Raw genomic sequence first — 22,847 nt, 5'->3', positions numbered from 1 at the left:
ACTGTGTGAGCCTGGGAAAGCCCCTGTGAACCTGGGAAGGCCCATCCTCTCTGAACTTCAACCCTGGATGGGGCGTGGACTATGTGAGAAGCAAAGATCTCTGTAGCTTCCAGACTGGCTTGTATTAAAAATGAAGACTCCTGGGTTTCCTGTGCCAATATCTCCGGACTAAAACACTGGGAATAGATCGACACCCACCTTCCCTTCTTGAGTATGTTCTGAGACTAGGTCTCTTGTATTCCAGACTGGCTCTGAATGTGATGTGTGGCCGAAGAGCTCCCTGAACCCCTGGTCCTTTTGCTTCCACTTTGCAAGCGATGCCACCACAGTTTGCACTACTAGACTCTGTTATTTGGGAATCTCTATCAGCATACCATGTAGTTGGGTCCCGGGCAGCTGCGTTTCGTCCTTAGGGATCAGAAGGAAGGGGCCATGTTCTAGCAAGTAACAGGATGGATATTTCTGGGGTTCTGAAAGGCAGAGGAACCTCCATATCCGAGTACGTATTTTTCAATTTCCTCACTTTATCGTGGGCCCCTCTATAGCAGTAGAAGAAAGCGAAGAACTAGCTAGGCTGCCTCCATTCACCCCTCAGCCAGGTCCTTTCGTTTGTTCAAAGAGGGGCTGGGACAGCCAGGGGTGGGGGTGGGGGCTTGCTGCCCAAGGAGGTATTTTTTCAGAGTCTCCCGCCTTCTGGAGTTTCCAAGGACAGCACAGAGCCCTCTCTAGTATTTGACCAAATATGGTGGTATCTCTCAAGGAGCTCACGCCCCAGCCAGCTCCTCAGTTATGCTGTGGAAACCTGCCCTGCACAGATTAATCTTGTGACATTCAGGAGCCTCTCACCCTGCCCTCCTCCTCTCCCTAGTTCTTGTAAATGGCCAAGACTGGCCCTCAGCAAGACAAGACAGGGGAGCTCGCCCACCCCTTCCTCCTCTGCTGCCCCCACCCCTGGGCACCCCCCGGGGAGTGTACTTACTGCTCAATTTTCAGTTGACCGTTCACTCAAGGTGAGTGGCCTTAGGCACAGAGGGTTCACCGTCAGTTTAGCGTTTGGGGCCCCATGGACCCTGGGTCACCTGAGCTCATGAAGCTGGAACCCTCTTTAGGAAGGCTGCAGGCAGTGTCTCAGCCAGCAGGGTTGGTTTGAGAGGTACAAGGGCGAGGTGCAAAAGGTCCATGAGCCCTAATACTAAGACAGCTGCTGTTTATAATAAGAAACGTAATAATTATAATCATTACAGCATCGTTTTATAATAAACAGTAAAGTGTTTATTGGGCTCTTCCTCTGTGCCAAGCATTGTCAGCTATGATATGGCCTATTTCTTTATTCTTTGTAGCAGCCTCGAGAGATATGGAAACAGACATAGACAGTCAGTAGGAGTCAGCAGGGGCTGCTACTCCTGGGATGTGACCCTCATTATATAGAGAATGGAACGAGAGTGAGAGAGGAAGAAGGTCATAAGCAGTTGTCAGACAGGGGATAGGCCCTGAAAGGGGAGATCTCTCATGCAAGATGGCAAATGTTACTCCCATGAAGGTTGTAAGAAGGTTACTTCCATGAAGCTTTTCGGTATCTGCACCTTGGCCTGGGTGGAGCCCGCAGACTCGGAGACTGTTCACGGAGGGCTAGAACTGCGCAGAAAATATCCCAACACAAACAGTGTAGCGTGGTGTGTTGAGTTCTGGATCGGAACCAGGCCCAAATCCCAGCTCTGACATGGCTAATTCACTGTGGAATACCGGGCTAATTCCCTTCTCGCTCGGGCCTCAGTTTCCCTGCCTGTAACTAGAAGTGAGCTCACCTGAGGCTGGTTAGAGTACCTGTGGCGGTTTCCTTGGGAGATAGTACTGTCTGGCTCTGGACCAAGACAGCCCCAGTACATTTTCTCTTCTGACCAACCAGCAGCCCATCCCTCCTACCCCCCTTCCCCCTGGCCATCCCCAAAGCAAACGAAGCTGATTGTCTTAACTGGCGCTGTGGGTGCTGGCTGGTCAGCCGGCCGCAGGCCACAGGCGGAGGTGCCATCAGCCAGGGCCCCACCAGACACACAGGACATTGTCCTTCGGTCAACAGCCCCTGGGCACCTCAGGGCCTGGCTCCTGGCCTGCCCCCACACCCCTCACCGCCTGCCACTGTGCTAAGGCCCAGCCAGCTGGGGGCCCAAGGCTCCCAGCTGACAGTGAGCCCACCCACCCACACCCCCCAGCAGCCCCCCGTGGAGCTATAATTGCCTCAGTCCATCCTGTTGCTGCTATTCTCTCTCTGCGGCATCTGGGGTTCCTGGCCGGTGGCAGCTGCAGGCCTGCTGCCTGGCTTGGTGGGATGGACTGGCCACACAGCCTGGTACGTGGTGCTCCCTTCTCTGTAGCTGTTCTTTCCCCCATTGATTAATGGCTGCCTGTGTTTGGCTTGGAATCTGCAGGGACCAGCTCTGTCCTCTCCTGCAGGCCCAGAGAGAAACAGAGCCTGGTCTCAGCCTGCAGTCATGACCTAAGGCTTGGGCTACGGCTCTGGGCATAGCCTGGTCACACTGAACTCTTTCAGGAGGAAGTGTCCCGGGTGGATCTGGGCAGACTCGGGCACTAGAGCTTTTCCAGACCTGGCTTCTGCGATCTGGGCAGCGTGCATGATCTTGGGCAAATCCTTCTGTCTTTGTTACCCATCTGGAAACTGAGGGAGGGGATGTTGAATTTGATCTGTTTCCCCTGCAAGGTGAGTTGAGGGACGTGTGGGCAGCTCAGCCGAGACGGCCTGCAGTGAGGGAAATGTTTCTGCTGCAGAACATGGGACCAAAGGGAAGAATTTAGCAACCTAATTCACTGCTCCGGCTTTTATGCCAGCAAGTGGCTCTGCCAAGAGGGGCTAGGCTGGGACTTGTTTCTAAGGGTCAAGCTTGCTGGGTAGCCCGGATGATAAACCAGGCCTGTCCCCCTCCCTCCCGCCTCCCTCCAACCCCCGTGGGCCAAGATGCAGGGAAGGCACAGAGTCTGGTAAGACTCCGAAATGGAATGAGAAACAGTGAGCTGGAATAGGGTGTGAGGTAGGTTGTCTGGTGCTGAGGTGGAGGGGGTGGTGTGTGTGTGTGTGTGTGTGTGTGTGTGTGTGTGTGTGTGTCTGTGTGACAGAGAGGGAGAGAAAGATCTGGAAATGAAGTCTTACAGGAACCACGCGCCAGCTCTGCCAGCTCCATGCAGTGTTCCTTCTCGCCCACTCTGTTTCAACTCATTTCCTCTCGGCAAAGCCTATAAGCGGCTCAAACCCCCCCCCCCCCCTCATCCGCGTCCCTGGAAGACTTTAGGCTGCTTCTGCTCACGAATCCTCTTTCTTATTCCATTGATGAGTCTCCAGAGAAGCTGGGCCCAGCCACCCTGCTGCCCCAAAGGGAGAGCCCTGCTCCCCAGCCATGCCTGCCCTTGCCACTCCGCTACCTTTCTGCTCCACCCCCACAGTTAACAGCACTGAGGTCCCTGAGGTCCTGGGCAGGCGTGGTGGTGGAATCCGTTCGCTCTGCAGACGCAGGCACAAGGGGATAAGATGCATGGAAGGGAGTCTGTCCCTGGGGGGAACAGCTAAGGAGATATCAAAGAATCACATGTCCAAGTACAATTGCGGACGTGTTAGGGACATGTGGGGCGTGGCGACTCCAAGATGTCCAGAAGCAACGCTGAGGCAGTGACCTAGAGCCCACAGCTGGGCAAGGTTTTCAGAAGGTGGAAGGAAAAGGCAGGACTTGGTGGGCAGGGTGCAAACTCCCTCCCACAGCAAGGAACATGGTGAGCACAAGAGCAGAGGAGGCCAGAAGGGACACAGGAGACCCTCGCCCCCAAAGGGCCTCAGGAAGGACATTAAGAGGGAAGGTGGCAATGTCAGAAACGCTTTTCAATGGCCGCCACTGGCCTTGATACGGTGAGTTGGTTAGGAGCCAGGCAGCCTTGGAAAAGCCAGTTGGGAGGCAGTGGAGCTGTCCTGGGAAGCAACTATGGTCTGCAAATTGAGTAACTAGAGTGGGCAGGGGCATTTTCCGGAGGTACCTGATTTCAAGGACTTCAAGATGCGGGAGTGTCATCAGTGCCCAACACAAGTGTCCATACACAAGGCGGCCAACACAGAGGCCTCTCTCTTCTTTGCCCTAACCCTAAGCCTTGGCCCAGAGAGACTTGGTTCTGGCCTCTGACCAATAGCCTTCTTTCTCAGCTGCTCCTTCTTGCCATCTCTATCTTCCTGGGGCCAAGCCAGCCCCGAAACACCAAAGGCAAAAGGAAGGGGCAAGGGCGGCCTGGCCCCTTGGCCCCTGGGCCTCACCAGGTGCCACTGGACCTGGTCTCTCGCGTAAAGCCCTACGCTCGAATGGAAGAGTATGAGAGGAACCTTGGAGAGATGGTGGCTCAGCTGAGGAACAGCTCTGAGACAGCCAAGAGGAAATGCGAGGTCAACCTGCAGCTGTGGCTGTCCAACAAGAGAAGCCTATCTCCTTGGGGATACAGGTAGGTGGGCTGGGCCCAGCAGGCCACCGTTTCCACTGTCCCAGATGCTGTGTTCAAGACCTGGGATTCAGGTGAATTTTAATCTCTCTTCTGTATCTTTCAGCCAGTTGAATAGCTTTGCTGAGCCTCAGTTTCCCCAGCTGTCAGTGGAATAATAATAATGGTGGTATGTCCTTCACAGATAGACATACACAGTGCTGTCTTTTTATCCTCCGGGTCTCAAATGTAGGGCTTCCAAAGTACTTTGTCCAGCATGGTGGTTTATGCCTGCTGGCTACGCTCACACTTTTCACATCAGACAGGTTCCTTCTTAAAATCTGCCTCAGAACCACCTCAGGGTTCCCGTGTTCACCCAGACAGATTCCCTAGGACTGATGCCCGGATCACAGAGTTGCGCCTGCCTCTCCATGCTTAGGGTGCATGGCCCCTGCTTTGACTTGGGGATCACTTTGAGGCTCTGGGTTACAGAGGCAATGTCTGTGTGTCCATCGCCACCTGCTAGGTCAGCGTGCAGAAGAGGCCCAAGGTACACGGATTCGATGGAGTGAAGAAATAGCTAGCTCGCTCACAAACTCAGCCCAGGGCTTTTCCAGCTACGCTGCTTATATCCTAAGACCCTAGACTAGCACTGTTGGCCAGAACTTCTGGGGATGAAGTCCCCTGCCGTGGCCAGGTGACTAGTGACCCACCGGAATGAGACTGAAGGACTAGTATAGATTGACTCAGGTTTAGGTCGGCACTTGTGCTATATAGCCAGTGGCTACCGTGTTGAGCAGTGTAGCCTTGGACTGTGACAATGCAATCAGCAAAGGGCCTTCAGACCACATTTTGCTCCTACTTGGCTGTGCTCATGTGCCAGTGAGGGAGATTGTAAAACTGTAGGCTCATTGGGGAGACTTCAAATTTATTTCCAAGGAGCTCCCAAGCACAATGAGGTGACTGACACTGGGTGTTCCTAGGTCTAATTCTCTTACCTCTCATTTGTGTTTAACTGAGGAGGAAATCGAGACAGAGAAGAAAGATATTCTAGGTCTGAAACAACCTTGGAAGGATCTCACTATGAGTGTCTCAAGTCTAAGACTGATTTGCCTTTTTTTTTAAAAAAATTATTTATTTATTTCTAATTTTATGTGCATTGGTATTTTGCCTGTATGCATGTCTGTGTGAGGGTGTTGGATGCCCCGAAACTGGATTTACAGACAGTTCTGAGCTGCCATATGGGTGCTGGGAATTGAACCCAGGTCCTCTGGAAGAGCAGCCAGTGCTCTTAACCACTGAGTCATCCTGATTTTCTTTTAACACAGTATGTGAGCCAGGTGGTAGAGGCACACACCTTTAATCCCAGCACTTGGAAGGCAGAGGCAGGCAGAGCTCTGTGAGTTCCAGGACAGTTAGAGCTGTTACACAGAGAAACCCTGTCTAGAAAAACCAAAAAAAAAAAAAAAAAAAAAAAAAAAAAAAAAAAAAAAAAAAAAAAAAAAAAAAAAAAAAAAAAAAAAAAAGCAAACAAAACAAAAACGTAGTATGTATATAAAAATACAATCTCCAGAATTCACATGGGAAAGGAGAGAACTGACTCCTACAAGCTGCCCTCTAGCTCCTTGTAAGGTCTCCTCTGATCTCAGACAGACAGACAGACAGATAGATGGATGATAGATAGATGGAAGATAGATAATAGATGATAGATAGATAGATAGATAGATAGATGGTAGAATAAAAAAAATCAACAATTTGTTGGGCTGAGCGTGGTGTAATTCCAGCACGGGGAAGGCTGAGGCAAGAGGATTGCAGGCAGGAGGTCACCCTGAGCTACAAAACAAGACCTTATCTCAAAAACAAAAAGCAAGCAAACAAACAAAAACAAAACAAAGAATAGAATAAAAAAAAAAAACCAAACCAATCCAAACCAATCCACAACACCCTAAAACTTGTTGAGTCTCTGAGGTTCAGTAAAACAATAGAACACAGGCTCAGATCCTCTTCCAGTGCAGATTCTACACCCACTTGTGAACGTTTTCTCCCTGTAGATTAATTCCCCACAATATAAAAACAGGGTAGATAAGAGGGAAGGCTTAGTTTTTTTCCATGGTCCCCGTGGTATCTTACTGGGTAAAAGGAGGAAGCTGGGGACACAGTGGTGACAGAACCTGACTAGCAGTGACTTCCAAATCGGGGTCTCCTTTTTTGGGAAGGCAGAGCTCATTACAACACACCCTTGTCACTAGCCCTAACCCTAACTCTATAGGACACCCTGGGGATGGCTGGGCAGTTCCCTTTGTTGTTAATGGTGGCGCTCACCCAGCTCTCTCCCACCGGCTCGCTCCCTGCAGCATCAACCATGACCCCAGCCGCATTCCTGCGGACTTGCCTGAGGCGCGCTGCCTTTGTCTGGGCTGCGTGAACCCCTTCACCATGCAGGAGGACCGCAGCATGGTGAGTGTGCCAGTGTTCAGCCAGGTGCCAGTGCGCCGCCGCCTTTGTCCGCCACCTCCGCGCCCTGGGCCCTGCCGTCACCGCGTCGTCATGGAGACCATCGCGGTGGGTTGCACCTGCATCTTCTGAGCCACCAAGCCTGTGGCCACTGCTACTCCTCCCTCCCCGCACCCACTGTGTTCCTGCAAGGCTGATAAACAGTAAATGTTGTCTTTTGTAAAGGAAGGCATTGGGCTTGCTCCTTGTGACTAGGAAACTAAAATTGTGTCCGGGTTGGAGATCCCTGGGAAACAAATTCCAGATCAGTTTGAGTGAGCATTTCCCAGGACTTGGGCCCTCAAGAGTGAACCAGGCTATTAGAAAATGCTGGGCTGGGGATGTAGTTCAGTTAAAGAGTCTGCCCAGCACAAATGACGTTCCGAGTTCCATCTCTAGCACTACATAAAACAACAGGGTGGTGCACATCTGTAATAGCAGTAGTCTGGAGGTGGGTAAGTCAGGAAATTCAAGGCCACCCTTGGCTACGAGTATAGCCTCGGATACACGAGACTCAGGAAACAAATACTGCTTCCATTTCTATCTCTTGAGATGGTGGCAGACTTCCTCTGCGCTCTTCCCTGTAGCAACTGTATAACTGGAACACGGCTGTCATAAGCCGATACGCTACCCAGCTGACTCAAGTTACTAAGACACACAGTCCTAAAAGGCTGCTCCAGGTTCTGCAGTACCAAGCTAGGGCTCAGCCTCTCCTGGATGCTGTGGCAATGACCCTTGCCACAGATGGGAAGGGTTGCCCTTAGCCCCAGGGTTCTTTGCAGAACAGACCTAACCTCCCCCTAAGGGTCTTTGGTGGCCCAAGAGGTCCTAAATCAGCATCAGCATCTTCTCCCCCTCTTTTCTTCTTTTTTTCTGGAAGGGGAACTCTGATTTTTAAACACTCAAGAGCTGAAAGGCAAACTGGACAGGTCATTGTTCATCCAGCCACTTATCTGCAGCACTAGGTACCAGTGTCTGCAATCCTCAAAATGTCAGTCAGCGTGAGGCTTGTCCAGGCAGACTTCTGGCTCAGTACTCAGAGGTGCTGACTTAGGTGGGGTTTGCTATTTTTCCACTTGAGTGCTGTGGCCTCTTTTAATCTCTACTACTGTGGGGGAGCTGATACTGCCATCTGTGACCGCACTTGGAGAACCACTGGGTCACATCAAAACATTCTACTGACCAACCCCGGCAGTATGGGGTTATCCTAAAGCCCATACTGGGTCTTGCCCTGATACTAGCTCTTTCCCCTTGTAATTGAATCTTATCCCCCTGGGCCTTCTAATCCCACAGCAAATCCCCAATCAGCTGTCCTGGGCTCTAAAAATACCTTGCCTCCCCCCAGGACAGCTGAGGGGCTTGGGTTATTTTCCGTGGGTGAGATGAACTAACACGTTAGAGCTAACGTCCTACAAAGGGTCAATAGCCCACTGCGGGAACATTTCGCTCAGCTGCTTGAGCCTGTGTGCGTACAACAGCTTCAGTGTGGAATGCTTTAACTGTCTAATTCATGAAAAGCCAATGGTTAGGTATGTGCCTGTCTGGGCTGGAAAGTAACTTACCTTTTTTGGTATTGTTGTAGAGTGTATACTGGTTAAAATTACCCTGGGAAGTTCTGGCCTGGTTCCAGACACATGGAAAATAGACTCCATGTGCCAGCTCATGCCGATCCCTTTAGCAGCCACTTCTGTAGGGGTTGCTTGTCTTTAAGGCTCCCACAGATGTGCTCTGGATCTATGTGTGCCCCTAAAGGCCGGGTATCGAAGTCGGGCTTTGTCCATGCTAAGGAGTTGTTTTACCACCTAGCTATCTATCCTCCAAGCCCTATGCTCTCTGGGTCATAGACCCATGTGATGGGTACAATCTCCAAGACTTTACTGGAAGCCATTGTGGGAGAAGGTGAACTGCAGGAGTCCTGGGGGAGCATGGGTAGTGTAGGCAGGAGGAAAGCCTCTTCTTGGCGAGAAAGGGCCATCCTTATAGAGGGTGCTTTAGAATCTTAGAGATGCTTAGTATACACTTGTTATACAAGGTGAAGACTCCCTATTGCTGGGTCCTTATCTGAAACGAGCGGATGAGATTTCACTATCTCCAGGCTCTTGCCTAGTCTTTACAATCCTGGGACTTCAATGTGTAAAAGCCTCTCCTATAAAAAGGGTTTTTGTTTATTTGTTTCTTTGAGTGAGAGCGCAAGAGAGAGAGAAAGAACGTATGTACAAACGCATCCCACATGCGCTTGTGAAACTCACAGGGTAACTTCTGGGAGTCAGTTCTTTCCTTCCACCCTGTGGGTCCTGGAGCTGAACTGTCTTCAGGCTTGCCAGCTTGTCTTAGTCCACTGACCCTCTGGCTGGCCTGAAACTTGGCCTCTTGGGCCTGAGCAGGGGAGCTTAGGCCTTGGGAAAAGTGAGTCTATAAGGAATCTAGAAACTTACTTGGGTCTAAAGCTAAATACACACTTCCTAGAACATGACATAGATAAAATGCAGAGGCTTCCAGGGACCTACCGTCTGCCTCCTTACTTCCTTTAGTGCTGCTTCATGAGTGGGTGAGAGCAAGGCCTTCCTTAGCGCCCTGGCCCCAAAGACGGCTCAGGTCATCTGCTCTACAAAGTAGAATATCTGTGTAGAGTTTTGTGGGTTTCTTTTCTTTTTTTCTTTTCTGAGACAGAATCTCATGTAGCCCAGGTTGGCCTCAAACTTACTATGTAGCCATGGAAGACCCTGAACTTCTGATCCTCCTGCCTGACTACTGAATGCTGGGATTGCAGGCAGTGATGTGATGACTCAGGGCTTTGGAGCACGCTAGGCAGGGCTCTAATGAGCGAGCGACGCTCTTAGCCCTGTGTGCAGGGTTTTAAGTACTCATTATACTGTGGACTACAGACAGTAAGGGTGGTGCCCTTCTGCATTGCTGGTCAGACTCACAGGCCTCTCTGGGCCTGGGCAGGGAATGTCTGTTCTGGCTTGAGAAGGCAAGGTGGGCCCCGGGATGCTTTCAGTTGGCCTGTGTTCCCCTTTTTGGAATCTGTCCTGCAAATGATGAGACCATGAGATGAACTTGAAGGCTTGGGCAAGTGGGCCTCAGGGCATTGAGAGTGGATTTGGTTTGGAGCTGTTTAGGGTCTGAAGTACAGCCAGCTTAGCCTTAGCATGAAGTCCTGGAAGGACCTGCCCTGGGTCTAAGCCATACTCTCCTTAGGGACCCAAGGGGGCGGAGTCAGCTGAGTAGCTTTGTATTGTCTTTGCTCCTCTGGCCCAATACCAGGCATACGATGACAGCCTGTGCTACCTGCATTTCAAAATTCTCTGGAAGGCACCATCACATGATTTGACGTCACTGAACTTGAGGGTTGGGGGGTACATAGGTACCTCCACAGCAATGACATTTGGATAAGACCTCTGCTCCCAAGATGGTTATTATTCGAATCTGTGAGTCTAAGCAAATTGGTTTACTCTGTCACCCTATGACTGGTCCAGTGTCTGAAGCCCAACCAATCAGCACTTGGCCCTTCTCTGGCCACAGGCATTGGCGCAGGGCTAGTCCACATGTCCTATCTGTTGACACTGCAGTCTTTGTCTGTGAGAGAGGGACCTGGGGATTGCCCTGTGCTCTGCACATGGCCTCAAATTGTTTTACCCAGTAAGGCCTTCACTGTTCAGGGAGTTTTCATTTGTTCTTCTACTTCAGCCAAAATTTGTTTTACTGGGGTGCCAGTCTTACGGCTTCTGTAATAGACACCACGTACGACCATCTCTTCACTGCCACCACCATCGCCCGGTAAACCATGAACCTTCGTTCCGGTGTGAGTCTAACTGCACGGGAGGGGTTTCTGCTCTTATGCTGACCTCAGTTAAGGCGAAGCTCCAGACTGGGGATGTTCTAGAAAACTGAGCTGAGACCTCAGACAAATTATGCTGTCTCTGTGAGCTCTTGCCTTCCCTGCAGGAACAAAGAGCCAGATGAATCTTAGGATTATCTGTTGGGCAAGCTTCTGGGCTACGATCCTCTGGCGGCCATATTTCCTCTGTACATCCAAGCCTCTCCCCTAAAGCACAGTTTAACAAGTCTGAGTGGTGTGTGTGTGTGCACGCGCGCGCTCCACTCCTGTGTGCTCCCTCTGCATAAAGGCCCAGGTCCAAAGGAACAAAGACAAGTTTCACTTCAAAAGCTGATTTGGGAGCTTGGTGGTGCTGAGACTTGAACCTGGGGCTTCATGCATTCCAAATATATGCCCTAAACCAAGCTACGCTTGTGACCCTGGGATGTCTATTTGATCTGTTTCTGTAATGGTTTGGCGGTGTCAAAGCCTCACGAATGCAATTCCTAAACTACATCACCAGCCCCAGTCTACTGATCTTTATAGGTACAGAAAAAGGAAGGCGCAATTCTCTACATGAAGCTAGAACCAGAGAAAGCACCAGATTAACCTCTGAAGAACTCCATCCCACACCCTCCTTTCCCTTGCTCAGGGGAGGAGTTCAGGGGTGAGGTAGGACCACTCTCTACCATCCAAGGACTCTCCTCCTGGCCAAGACAGATTCATCACATGACTCCTGTACCCTTACATAAAGAAAATGGCCAATCCCTCCGGGGGCCGTCAAAAGCTTCCGTTGTTCCTATGGCTCAATCTGTTTCCATTTTTCTACCTGATTGACAGGTAGCCCAGGGCTCTACTGATGGCAATGTCGGGGTAAATGTCGAGCCAATCATACGCAGTGCTGCTGGGAGGTTTCAGCGATGGTCTTGAAGAAATTCTGAACTGGAACCCACACCAAACAGCCCATCCAAACGCTGACATTTTCTGACTTGCCTTCTCTTTAGGTAGCTGATGGTAAATGTTTTACTGTAGGCTGTGCCTTTGGGGGGTTGGTAATGGAAGACGGAAAGGAAAGAAAGCTGAGTTCTCTGCTATATAGTCCTTCTCTCAGACATCTTGGCTTCTAGTAAGGGGAAAATGAAGTCAGAAGTGGCTTGGAGTCTGAATTTTTATTTCTTCTTGAAAAACAGTAACAAAAAAAAAAAAAAAAAAGAAAAAAGAAAACCCAAGAAAGAAATAAACAAAAAAAATCACCCCAACCTCCTCCCCCCCAAACACTGGCCTGAATTTCCTTCCCTTTTCTTAACCTCTCCCTTAAAAAACAAAAAAGGTAGCCTCTAAGAGGATCCTTAGGCAGAAAGCAGGTCACCTGGACCCACACAGGGGACATCTGCTCAATACACCGTGGCAGAGAGAGCGGAGCAGCCCGTGAATGTGGCCTGGTTAGCCCCGTGCTGCTGAGATGGGCTCCATCTTCAGTGTGGGGCAGAGTTCCTGGACTCTCTGGAACCCTCACAGTTCAGTCTTGACCTTGTGGATTAAGTCCTTTTGGTCAATCTTGTCCAGGTCCTGGTACCAGCGGTTGTAAGCCAGTAAGGCCACATTCTTAGCAGCTACGGCCATCATCTCCACAGAGCTGGCCGCCCACTCCAAAGCATTGAGGTAGAAGAGCTGGTCATGGAGCACGAACTTGGGGAGGCTGCGGCGGGAGCCGTAGAGGGGGTGGGCCTGCCACTCCGCTGTCTGGACTGAGTAGTAGGAACGGAAGAGGGTCTTCAGCTCAGTCCGGAAGAGGGGCTTCGGGGACTGCACCCGCCACACTGCTGCCTCCTGGGGCTGCTTCCGCCGGAAGTTGGCTGAGATGTTGACTGGACAGATGTTGTCCAGAGTGCAGAAGAAGCTGGGGAAATCTGTGGTGAGTATGTTGGCGAAGGGGAAAAGCTTAGGGTCGGGGAAGCCAAAGTAGGAAGAGTTGAGGTAGCCGTGGACCAGGGAGACCACAGTGGGCTGGAAAGAGCCCTGAATGTCATCGATGGGGGGAGTAAAGCCTTCAAAGGTGATGTTGCTGCTGCTGTTGTCCAGGTGCAGGGGCGTGGCAATGACCACGATGTCGTAGAACTCAGAGTTGTTGCCCCTGTCACTCTCATACCCCACTTGGTACAGGGCTTTCCCTTCTAGTAGGAGAGAGAACATAAACGTCCACTTATTCCTTCGCTTCTACCCCACTGACCTTCCTTCCATCCGGGACCCAACACTGGGGGTGCAGAGAGAGTCTGGCATCATGGGGCAGCTCGGCTGTCCCTTCTTTCCATATTGATGCCGCTGCTGGGTGAGCACTGGTTTGGATGTTAGAAGGTCTAAGCCCTTCTCTGGTTCTGTTGCTGACTGGCTGAGGTAAGGATGCCACTCAAATGATCAGAAATCAAAGGAATAATAGATACAGGGAGGAAGCTTCCTAGTGCCGACGCGAAGAGCGTCAGCGCCCTCTGGTGGTCGGTGGGCCTTTCCCTGATTTTTCTGAAAAATACTTCCCAGCAGGAACCACTCTGGTTGTGGTCCAGAAGAGGAGGAGGGCTGGCTAGGAATGGCAGGGGCATAACTCCTGTTTGGTTCACTCACCTGTAGTGTGCAGGGTCACAGAGGTCACTGTGGCATGGATCACGCTAGCCTTGGCGAGCTTCAGCAAACCGGAACAAACCAGCTTGTTGCCCCCTTCCACGGACCACAGGTTGCCCTGAGCCCCAGCTAGTGACATGGCTCCTGGGAAAGAGAGGGAGGGAAGAGAGGAAAGATCTTGGGCCTTCCTGCCAAGCAAGGCTCCTCCCACGAACCCCGGGCAATGTGCTTAAATATAGTGTGATTTTAAAAGGTAAAAAAAAAAAAATGGGGCAACGGTAATAAGCCAGAAAATGGTTTTCATAGGACCCAGCTTGTTCTGAGGATGTGGGCAAGGGGGACAGGCAGGCTGAGGGCTGCGCACTTACCAGCAAAGGCAGGCATTGATGCTGACTGGCCATAGCTGGCCCGCAGGACAGCAGAGACCACGTCATCAATAAAGCGCTGTGTGACTCCCCCCTGGAGCAGGGACTCGGCCACCGAACGCTGGGTCATGTTGACAAAGGTGGCCTCCCCCAGGGAGTAGAGCAGTTCTTCTACACCCGAGAAGGCATAGCCATGAGCCTGGTACTTGTAGATCCTAGGAGACACGTGGGACTGGAGTCTTGTGCAGAGAGGCTCCCTAGAGGTCTACCCCTTTATCCCTTCGGCCTGCTCTGTGGCTACAGTGCACTTGTCTGTACCTCCTCACTGGTAGCCAGGGACCGTGCAGAGACACACATAATCCAAGATTTCAAAGGACTTGGCTTCCTCGTGTGGCTAGAAGCCAATTATACCACACTTCCTGCCCAAGGTGCTGATATGTTTCTGAACATGGGTGACTAGCTTCTAGTCTGTCCTGGCTTCAGGTCCAAGCTGGGCCTGATGGCAATAGCCTCAGACCACTACCGTCCCTGCCTGTGACTGGATCCGGCAGCATTCTCACTTGCCCTGAATGGAGTCTCTACTACTCCTTCCAGCCCCAGAGCTAGCACAGAAGGGCGCTATCTGCTGATATAGTCTGGATTAGCTTGTCTGTGAACTGCTGCCTTCTCTGGGCTTGACTTTCAACTGTGCTACTAGACAGCAGTGTCCAGGGGGTGGACAGGGATGTGGGGCTGGAAGACAGGGTGGCCTGGAACTCACAGAAATTCACCTGCCTCTGCCTCCCAAGTGCTGGGGTTAAAGGCGCGCAGCACGACCGCCTGGCTTGAGAATTACCGTTCTAGAGGGACAAAGTAGGGGTAGAAATCTCGCACACAGGTGACCCCAGGCTGCGTCTGGCCTGCATCAATGTTTCATTGGGTTCACAAAGTCAATTGGTGATAAACACTGAAAAGCTGGAAAATTCCATGACGTTTCCTTGTGGCTAGTCACTGTGCTGCAGCTGGCTGCCTCCCTCAGAGGGTCTTACTCTTCGGGCTACCCCACCCCGCTGTTCTCTTCCACCCAGGGGCCTTGCTCACCCCGACTTTAGCCTTTGTAAGAGACTGAGTTTGCAACTCATGCTTCGGTAATTTAGTGGGAGGAAGGAATGAAGACTAGTGTCGCAAAGCCAGGGGGGCCCTGTCTCACACACTCCTCAGGCTGGGGCTCGCCCTGAGCCTGCACTGCGCTGGGTAGGGTCCTTGCGTCGGCCTTTACCACTCTCTCACAATTTCCAAACCGTCAGTTCCCTCCTGAGATCTTCCCTGGCCTCCTTGGCATCGCTCTGCAGCTCCGCCCAGCCCTACCTCATGAACTTCTCCATGACTTCCTCCACCCACATCTGCAGCCTCAGGAAGCTGATGCCGTAGTGCCACCAGAGGCGGAAGAGGTTCAGCAGGTACCAGTCGGTTTCCTCCAGCACGAAATGCTCCCCGCCGAAGATGGCGCTCCTGCCCACCACCTCTCGCCGCTGTCTCAGCCCTGCGGAGACCAGCAGCCCCTCAGCTCCCTTTCATGGCCCTCAGGAGGCCCAACAGTGCCTTGAGCTCTTTTGCATTGGGCCCTTCCTGATGCAAAGGGCTGGACCTTTTGTTCCTTTGTGCTTCCTGTCTATAGGTAGCATGCTAATGAATACATCGAGAAAACCATTTGCTCTTCCTAGTGAGTAAGGAAGTGAGAACTATGTCCCATTTTGTACTTTCTTCAGCAGGGACCCGCTCAGCCAAGAGTGAGGGAAATGCTACCATGCTAGAATGTCTAAAGGCTCACAGGGCAGGGCTGGCTTTGTTATGGATCCCTGAACTCACACTAGCTCCTTCTGGCTTCTCAGCATTCTACAATTCAAAGAACACTCCACTCATGAACATGTATGTGGCCATGATTTGGTCTCTTCCACCCCGACATAACACATACAACATCCTGCATCCCTAACAGTCTCCTGTATACTTACATGCCTTTGCGTTTCACCCCAAGCACAGAGAGGGTGGGCGGGGAGGGCATCTCAAGATCCCGCTCTGGCAAACCCTGCTGTAGCAAATGAGCCCGCACGTGCACACTTTGCCTAACTACAAGACGTGATCCTGCAGGACCAATTCCGAGAAGTGGAACTTCTTCAGCAGACAGCATACGTACTCGGAGTTTAGAGGATGCTGACTTTGAACCCCAACTTGATCACTTCAGCATCTCAGCTGAAGGGTATTAAGGATTTGAGTTCCAGTCTCTAGAGGGAGATCTGTCACTCATCCTAAAGGCTGGCTGGGTGTGAGGTCATGTCCACATATCACCTGCTAGAGTACCAAGTGTCTGGTGGGCAATGTAGATAAAGGATGTAGGATATAGATGCTGATATGACTGCATAAGAGGCAGTACACTGAAAGGAAGAGACTGGCCTGGGAGTCAAACCTGAGTTCTAATCCCGGCTCTGCAACTAACTCACTGTGTACCTCAGGCAAGCTCTTTCCCCTCTCTGGTCTCAGCTGCTCCATCTGTAAAATGAGGAGATGGAGCTAAAGGACGATCTGACCGCAAGGGCCTGGGGCAGCGGGCACTAGACCCAATGCTGGACACTCACCCATGGGAAGGGCCTGGGGCAGTGGGCACTAGACCCAATGCTGGACACTCACCCATGGGAAGGGCCTGGGGCAGCGGGCACTAGACCCAATGCTGGACACTCACCCATGGGAAGGGCCTGGGGCAGCGGGCACTAGACCCAATGCTGGACACTCACCCATGGGAAGGGCCTGGGGCAGTGGGCACTAGACCCCAATGCTAGACACTCACCCAACAGCTTGATGAAATCCTGCATGTGGAGGCTCAGCGAGTGGAAGGAGGCTGCTCCGCTCTCGTAGTTCTGCTTGTTGACGGAGATGGTGGCCAGGCGGCCACCCACAGCCCCTTTCTCATAGACGACAATTTGTACTCGGGGTCCAAAGTGTTGCTGAAGGAAATGGGCCACGGCAGAGCCCCCAATCCCAGCTCCAATAACAGCTGTGTCGGCAAGCCCGAACAAGGCAGGGAGGGAGAGACGGCACAACGGGAGAGAGGCTGGTTAGTAAGGCACTACCCTGTACACAGCGGAGGCTCCTGGCACATGCATGCAGCAGGCTTATGGAATGTCAAAAGGGGAATCCACAGCCCGAGCTTTCAGACGCTCTAAACCTAACAATCAAAGGCTGGCCCCTCCGACCGCACCTACTGCCTTCCTCGGGAGGAAGACCCTATCGGCAAGAGAGAAGGAAGGAATCTCAAAATTTAGAGAATGCTCTTAGAATAAATTGAGCAGGGCAGTGGTGGTGCACACCTTTAATCCCAGCTCTCAGGAGGCAGAGTCGAGCAGATCTCTGAGTTCTAGGCCAGTTTGGTCTACAGAGAGAGTTCCGGGACAGTCAGGGATACAAAGAGACCCTGTCTCAAAAAAAAAAAAAAAAAAAAAAAAAAAAAAAAAAAAAAAAAAAAAAAAAAAAAAAAAAAAAAACCAAACTAAAGAGAGAGAAGGGGTGGGGGAATAGAAAGGAATATAAATTGGGCCAATCAGATGGCTCCATGTAAAGGTTTGCTGCCAGCCTGTTGACCCGAATTTGATCCCTGGAACACGAAAGAACTGATTCCTGGACGTTGTCCCCACATCTCCACGAGTCATGGCATGCACGCTGCCCCTCTCTATACATCAATGAATGTTAAAGAAAATAGAGAATAAATTTAGATTCTTATAAAATTCCCCCATGCCCTCCACTTTTCTTATTTCAGGATGAACTGGTGAAAACAGTTACTGACCAAGCACTTCTGTTAGTGGGCTGAAAAACATTCCTTAAGTCAGGATCAACAAACTACAGCCCACAGGCCAAAATCGCACACCTTTAAACCCAACACTCGGGAGGAAGAGGCAGGCAGATCTCTCTGTGTGTTTGAGGCCAGCATGGTCTGTAAGAGCTAGTTCCAGGACAGGCTCCAAAGCTACAAAGAAACCCTGTCTCGAAAAACAAACAAACAAAACAAACAAAGAACCTCCCCAAAAACAACAACAAAAAAAGAAATGTTATAGGCACAAGTCCTTCTTTCTCTTTTTTTTTTCTTTCTTTTTTTTTTGTTTTTTGTTTTTTTGAGACAGGGTTTTTCTGTGGCTTTGGAGCCTGTCCTGGAACTAGCTCTGTTAGACCAGGCTGGTCTCGAACTCACAGAGATCCGCCTGCCTCTGCCTCCCAAGTGCTGGGATTAGTCTTTCTTTCTTTCTTTCTTTCTTTCTTTCTTTCTTTCTTTCTTTCTTTCTTTCTTTCTCTCCAAGGCCTTCCTATGTGGACCAGGCTGGCCTTGAACTCAGAGATCTGCCTGCCTCTACCTCTACAATGAACCACCTTGCCCAACAGGCTTTCTTTTGTCTTTTGAGATAGTATCTCACCCAGCTGCTTAGGCTAGCCTTGAACTCCTGGCTCAGGTGATTCTCCCTTTCAGCCACCTGGTGCTGATGACAGCTGCCGACAGAGCCACACCCTTTCTTTCACTTACGGTCAGTGGGAAAATACTGTGAAATGACCTGGAACACCCAAAATATTTACTTGTTGGCTCTTTTGGTCAAAGTCCAACCTACCACCTGATGCTGCTGGGAACCACTGTCTAGACAGACAGTGGTCAACAAACAGCCCCGAGGGAGAATAAACTAGTTATGAAACCCTTGGGCTGGGCTACTGCCTTGCCTGCAGTTCCATCTGCCCAACATCTGAAACACGGCTTCCCTCCCACTGACAGTTTGGTATTCCCCTCCAGCCAGGTGAGAAGATAAAGACTTCCCCAGTCCCTAGGAGCTACGGTTAGCCCAGTTTGCCACCTTCTAAGGAGAGGCCGGTGTCGCCCATGCCTGTTCCAGCAGCTCCCCCTGCCTTTGCCACACCACATTCAAATGACTTGAGGACACAGAGGAAGCAGGATTATGCTGTTCCCAGACCCTGGCCGATAACAAAGTCCAGAAACATCTATTGCACGGTGAACTAACCAACTCCTTTTTCTCAGTACTTAAGAGTCACATCCAGGAATACCCTCATTTTCTTCCTAACCACTCTGCTCTCTTTCCCTCCTCTTCCTCTGGAGAGACTCCCAAATTACTTATTTTCTCCAAAGAGACAGACATGTCAAGAGCTGGAAGTGCCACCGGTTATAAGTAAGATGTCCTATCACTGTGAGCAGGTTTATGGAACATACCTAACAGACACTGTTCTTTGTCCTATAAGATGTGCCAAGGCTCAGAGATGAACCAAGAGGGGTTTGGGTTTCCAGGAACCTAAGCAGCCAATGGGCAGAGACTCGTGCACAATCAGCTAAAACGATCCATAACCAAGTAGGACAACGGGCTTTGAGGGATCCTGAGAGAGCAGCAACAGATACAGGCTTTGCACAGAGAAAGCATCTGAGCAGGACCCTAGAGAAAATCTGCATGTCAGCAAGAGGAGAAAGAAGGGCACCGAGGAGGACTCTAAAGGGTTCTAGGGCCACTCAGGAGCATGGAGACAGAATCCTACTGGAGCTCAAGGACTGTGACCTTTAATGGGAGGCACCCTGTCCTCCTCTCTAGGTATAGTCCAAACCACCAAGGGGGTTGAAGGTGTTCAGGAAGTTAAAGGGCAGCTTGTCATCGATTGGGAAGATGGTGAGGTTTGTCTAGGGACAAGCTGGAAGGAGGCAGGTTGCAAGCTACGGAACCACCATTTGGTTCTGTTGCAGGGAGCCCTTGCTGTCCATCCCCAGGAAAAACTACTGCACATCCCTGGTCCCTAAACCTGCCTAAGTCGTTATCCTTCCAAGCTTGCTCCGAAGTCAACCTCCATTCGACCTTCTCTTAATACCGCAGCCCCCGAGATTCTCTCTTGTGCAGACTCTTAGTCACAAATCAATATTTCCAGTGTGCTCTGGCCAGCCTTAACCCTCTGTGGCCTGTTGCAGCTTTCTCACACAGTCAAGTTTTAGCACTGTACCGGCCCTGGCAAATCTCAGCTGTCCCAAGGCACTCCTGACAATTGGGGTTCACAGGGGCTGCCTAGTGGAATTATTATTCTGTCCTCCCACAAATAGGAACTGAGCATTTCTGGTTGTGGGAATCCATGTGCAAAGAGATTTGAGAAACTTCGAGCCATGCAGGGTTAAAACAAAAGGCAGGAAAAAAAGTTGTAAACAAACCAGTGACAATGACTACACATGGTGTATTAAGTGAGGTGTCCCGTCCCGGTGCCTGCAATTTATTTGGAAATGCAACAAAATATGAACAGTGCAAAGAGCAGAATGTGGTGGGCACATGGATAAGATTGTAAATTCTTTCAACTTTGCTGTATGTCTGAAGAACTTCGGAATAAAATGTTGGGGAAACCACACAAATAATAATTAATTAAAAAAAATGACAGCCATTGAGTTCTCCATACTGGGCTGTGGGGCTGTGCAGTAGACTGCTTGTCTAAGCAAGTCTGAGGGGGGAAAAAGTCCCACACTCATCCGACTCAGCAAATCCACCCCCAGCAATCTATTTATTGTTCTATCCCGTGGAAGGAACTACCTTCTATAGACCGGAAGTTCTCGTTAGATGTTACTTCTAGGAAGCCTTCTTAGAGCCCGCAGAACCTGCCAAACGCCCTCCAGACACAGAACTTTCTCATCCTCAGCAAGGGCCTGGCGTCCTGAAGGAACCACAGCCATAGCGTGCTGTAACACACAGCGCGCTCAGCCGACCCCTGCAAAGGCCACCGCCCAGCTCCTGTCACCCGAGAGCTTCTCAAGAAGTAAATATTCCGTGACCGTGCGCCTTGCGGACAGCTGTCAGTGGCTATTCCTGCTCAGGCCTTTTCCTTCCCAGGCGGCCCCCTCCTCGTGCCTACACCACCCTCCCCATCAGCACCTCCCCTGTGCACGCTTCTTCCGCGCCCACCAGCCCCTAGCCAATCTTGCACCCAGCTCCTCTTGGGAGCAGCCCTCCCCTGCCCCAGGTCAGCTGCAAACCCTCTTCCCGCCCGTCCTCCTCAGTGAGCACTCCACCACATCCTTCCCGCACCGATTTTTCCGGGCGGGGCGTCTCCGCCTGCAGCAGCGGTGGTGAGAAGCGTGGCCAGCATGGCGAGCAGCGGGACAGAGCGGGCCATGGCGGGTGGTGACCGGGCTGCACGCTGCGGATCCCCGCTTGCGGTTGGCGCTCGACTGCGCGCCCCGCCCTGGCGCCCCACTGGCCGGCTGGCCTTGCAGCCTGGTTGGTCCCAGCCTTTCATTGGTCGAGCAACCGTCCCTCTGCAGTACTAGGTCTCCATTAGCTACAGCTGTCTCAGGGAGAGCTCAGTCATTGGCAGCGCCCCGTCCCTCCTCCTTGGATGCGGGTTCTTCATTGGCTGGCTCATTCTGCTCAGGCGCAGGTGTGCATGTCTTTGGAGCACAACATCAGGACCAGGGCCCAGTTGCTGGGAGATGCACAGAAGGGAGTTGAATCACGCTTACTAGCTTCGTGATATGTCTTCTTGCTGTCTGTTTCCAGGGGGCACAATAATCTAGGCTCTGCCTTTCTTGGTTGTGATGATCACGTGAGATAATGGAGGGGAAAATCCCTTTGAGGGGCTTGTTAGTCCCTCAAGAGCTGTGAATTGCTGACCAAGCTGGCGACCTGCATGATTAGATGAGCTTCTTCGTGCAAGTGCCGAGAAACAAGCACTTCTGCGTTGGAGCCTTCGTTTTTGCTTCCAGTTTCTACATCTTCCCCCTGCCTTCTACCGTCTCTCTCTTCCTTTATTTTTATTTAGGCATTTGTTTACTTATTTAGATACTAGGTCTCATGTAGTTTTGGCTGGCTTGGAGGATAGTGGAAGACAATTTTGAATTCTTGATCTCCTGCCTCCACCTCTCAAATGCTAGAATTATAGGCTTGCCCATATTTCTGGAGACAGGGTCTCTCTTGGTAATCCAGGCTGGTTACCAGGCTCTCTGTTGCTAGGATTACAGGTCTGAGGCACCGTGCTTCTTATCAAAAAACGGATGAGTTTGCCTGCACGGCTGTATATGCGCTGTGTGCAGTCTGCTGTCCTCCAAGGGCAGAAGTGGGCATTGGATCCCCTGGAGCCTGGTTCACACCCATGTGTGGACACCGGGAACTGAACCAGGGTCCCTGATGTGCAAGAGCAACAATTGTTCTTAACTACTGGACCATATCTTCAACTTCTCTTCCTTATTTTAAATAGGCATTTACTTATCATCATTTTGTGTCAGGTATTCTTATGGGCTGACCACTTACAGTGTTGTTGTTTTAAATCATATTTACTTTAAAATTCATCTTGGCTCTCCAACTTTGTAACCCTGGAATTTTTTGTGATTGTTGAATCTAGAACTGTGCTTTTTCCACTAATTTTATTATTAATTAATTATTATTATAATGTTTTTTTGAGACAGAGTTTCTTGGTGTAACAGTCCTGGGTGTCCTGGAACTCAACTTTGTAGACCAGGCTAGCCTCAGACTCACTGAGATCTGCCTCCTCTGCCTCCCGTGTGCTGGGATTAGTGTGCGCCACCACTGCCCGGCCTCCCCACTAGTTCTTATAACTCTGCCAGCCTATTGATCATGCATGAGATCGTCAGGTTCAGAATTGCTGGTAAGAGGAAAAGCAAGCAAGCACACAAACAAAACCATTACAATTAGGGGTACAGAGGTGCAAAATAATTAGCTGAGCCCGGGACTGAGGTGAGGTAACCATATCATTTATCCGCTGCTATCTAATGAACCACTCCAAAACCAAAGTCATACTCTTTTGATTTGTCCACAAATGCACAGGGTAGTCCCATTTGCATGATGGCCCACTGGAGGACAAGATGGTACTGACCCAGTTATTTTTAAGGGTTAGTCCAGAAACCCAAAGTGTGACGTCACCATATCATACGGATCAAACAATTGCAGGCAGAGCAATGAGACTAAAAAATTAATTCAGGAACTCTCCATGTATCTAAAAAAAACCCACTGGGGTCACTTTAAAGATTTGTTAACGTGTATGTGTGTGCCTGAGTATATGTGCATCATGTGTGTGCACTGCCCTTGGAAGTC

The 22,847-nt window shown here is 50.8% G+C and overlaps 2 protein-coding genes across 5 annotated transcripts; one reads left to right on the top strand and one right to left on the bottom strand.

Moving 5' to 3' along the window:
* The first annotated feature begins 1,185 nt into the window (after positions 1-1,185).
* Il17b (interleukin 17B) lies at positions 1,186-7,096 on the top strand. Of its 3 annotated transcripts, none has more exons than XM_050157918.1 (3): positions 1,186-2,347; positions 4,199-4,488; positions 6,819-7,096. In XM_050157918.1, the coding sequence occupies exons 1-3, from the start codon at positions 2,327-2,329 to the stop codon at positions 7,048-7,050; spliced, it is 543 nt and encodes a 180-aa protein (XP_050013875.1). In that variant the 5' UTR covers positions 1,186-2,326; the 3' UTR covers positions 7,051-7,096. The 3 variants fall into 3 exon arrangements, with proteins under 3 accessions (XP_050013875.1, XP_050013876.1, XP_050013874.1); XM_050157919.1 differs by lacking the exon at positions 1,186-2,347 and adding an exon at positions 2,361-2,716 and having other exon boundaries at positions 4,340-4,488; XM_050157917.1 differs by lacking the exon at positions 1,186-2,347 and adding an exon at positions 2,361-2,716.
* Positions 7,097-11,934: 4,838 nt separating this feature from the next.
* Positions 11,935-20,993, bottom strand: Pcyox1l (prenylcysteine oxidase 1 like). Of its 2 annotated transcripts, none has more exons than XM_050157914.1 (6): positions 20,826-20,993; positions 16,580-16,786; positions 15,106-15,280; positions 13,762-13,973; positions 13,397-13,537; positions 11,935-12,687 (listed from the first exon to the last, which is right to left on the bottom strand). In XM_050157914.1, exons 1-6 carry the CDS (start codon positions 20,911-20,913, stop codon positions 12,290-12,292), a joined length of 1,221 nt encoding a protein of 406 aa, XP_050013871.1. In that variant the 5' UTR covers positions 20,914-20,993; the 3' UTR covers positions 11,935-12,289. The 2 variants fall into 2 exon arrangements, with proteins under 2 accessions (XP_050013871.1, XP_050013870.1); XM_050157913.1 differs by having other exon boundaries at positions 11,947-12,951; positions 20,826-20,988.
* Between the last annotated feature and the right edge of the window lie 1,854 nt (positions 20,994-22,847).

This window comes from Alexandromys fortis, unplaced genomic scaffold (genome assembly GCF_014885135.2).
Source record: "Alexandromys fortis isolate MF-2015 unplaced genomic scaffold, M_Fortis_MF-2015_v1.1 scaffold_94, whole genome shotgun sequence".
Classification (NCBI taxonomy): Eukaryota; Metazoa; Chordata; class Mammalia; order Rodentia; family Cricetidae; genus Alexandromys; species Alexandromys fortis.
The sequence above is the reverse complement of the archived record's forward strand: the minus strand, read 5'-3'. Positions and strand labels throughout refer to the sequence as shown.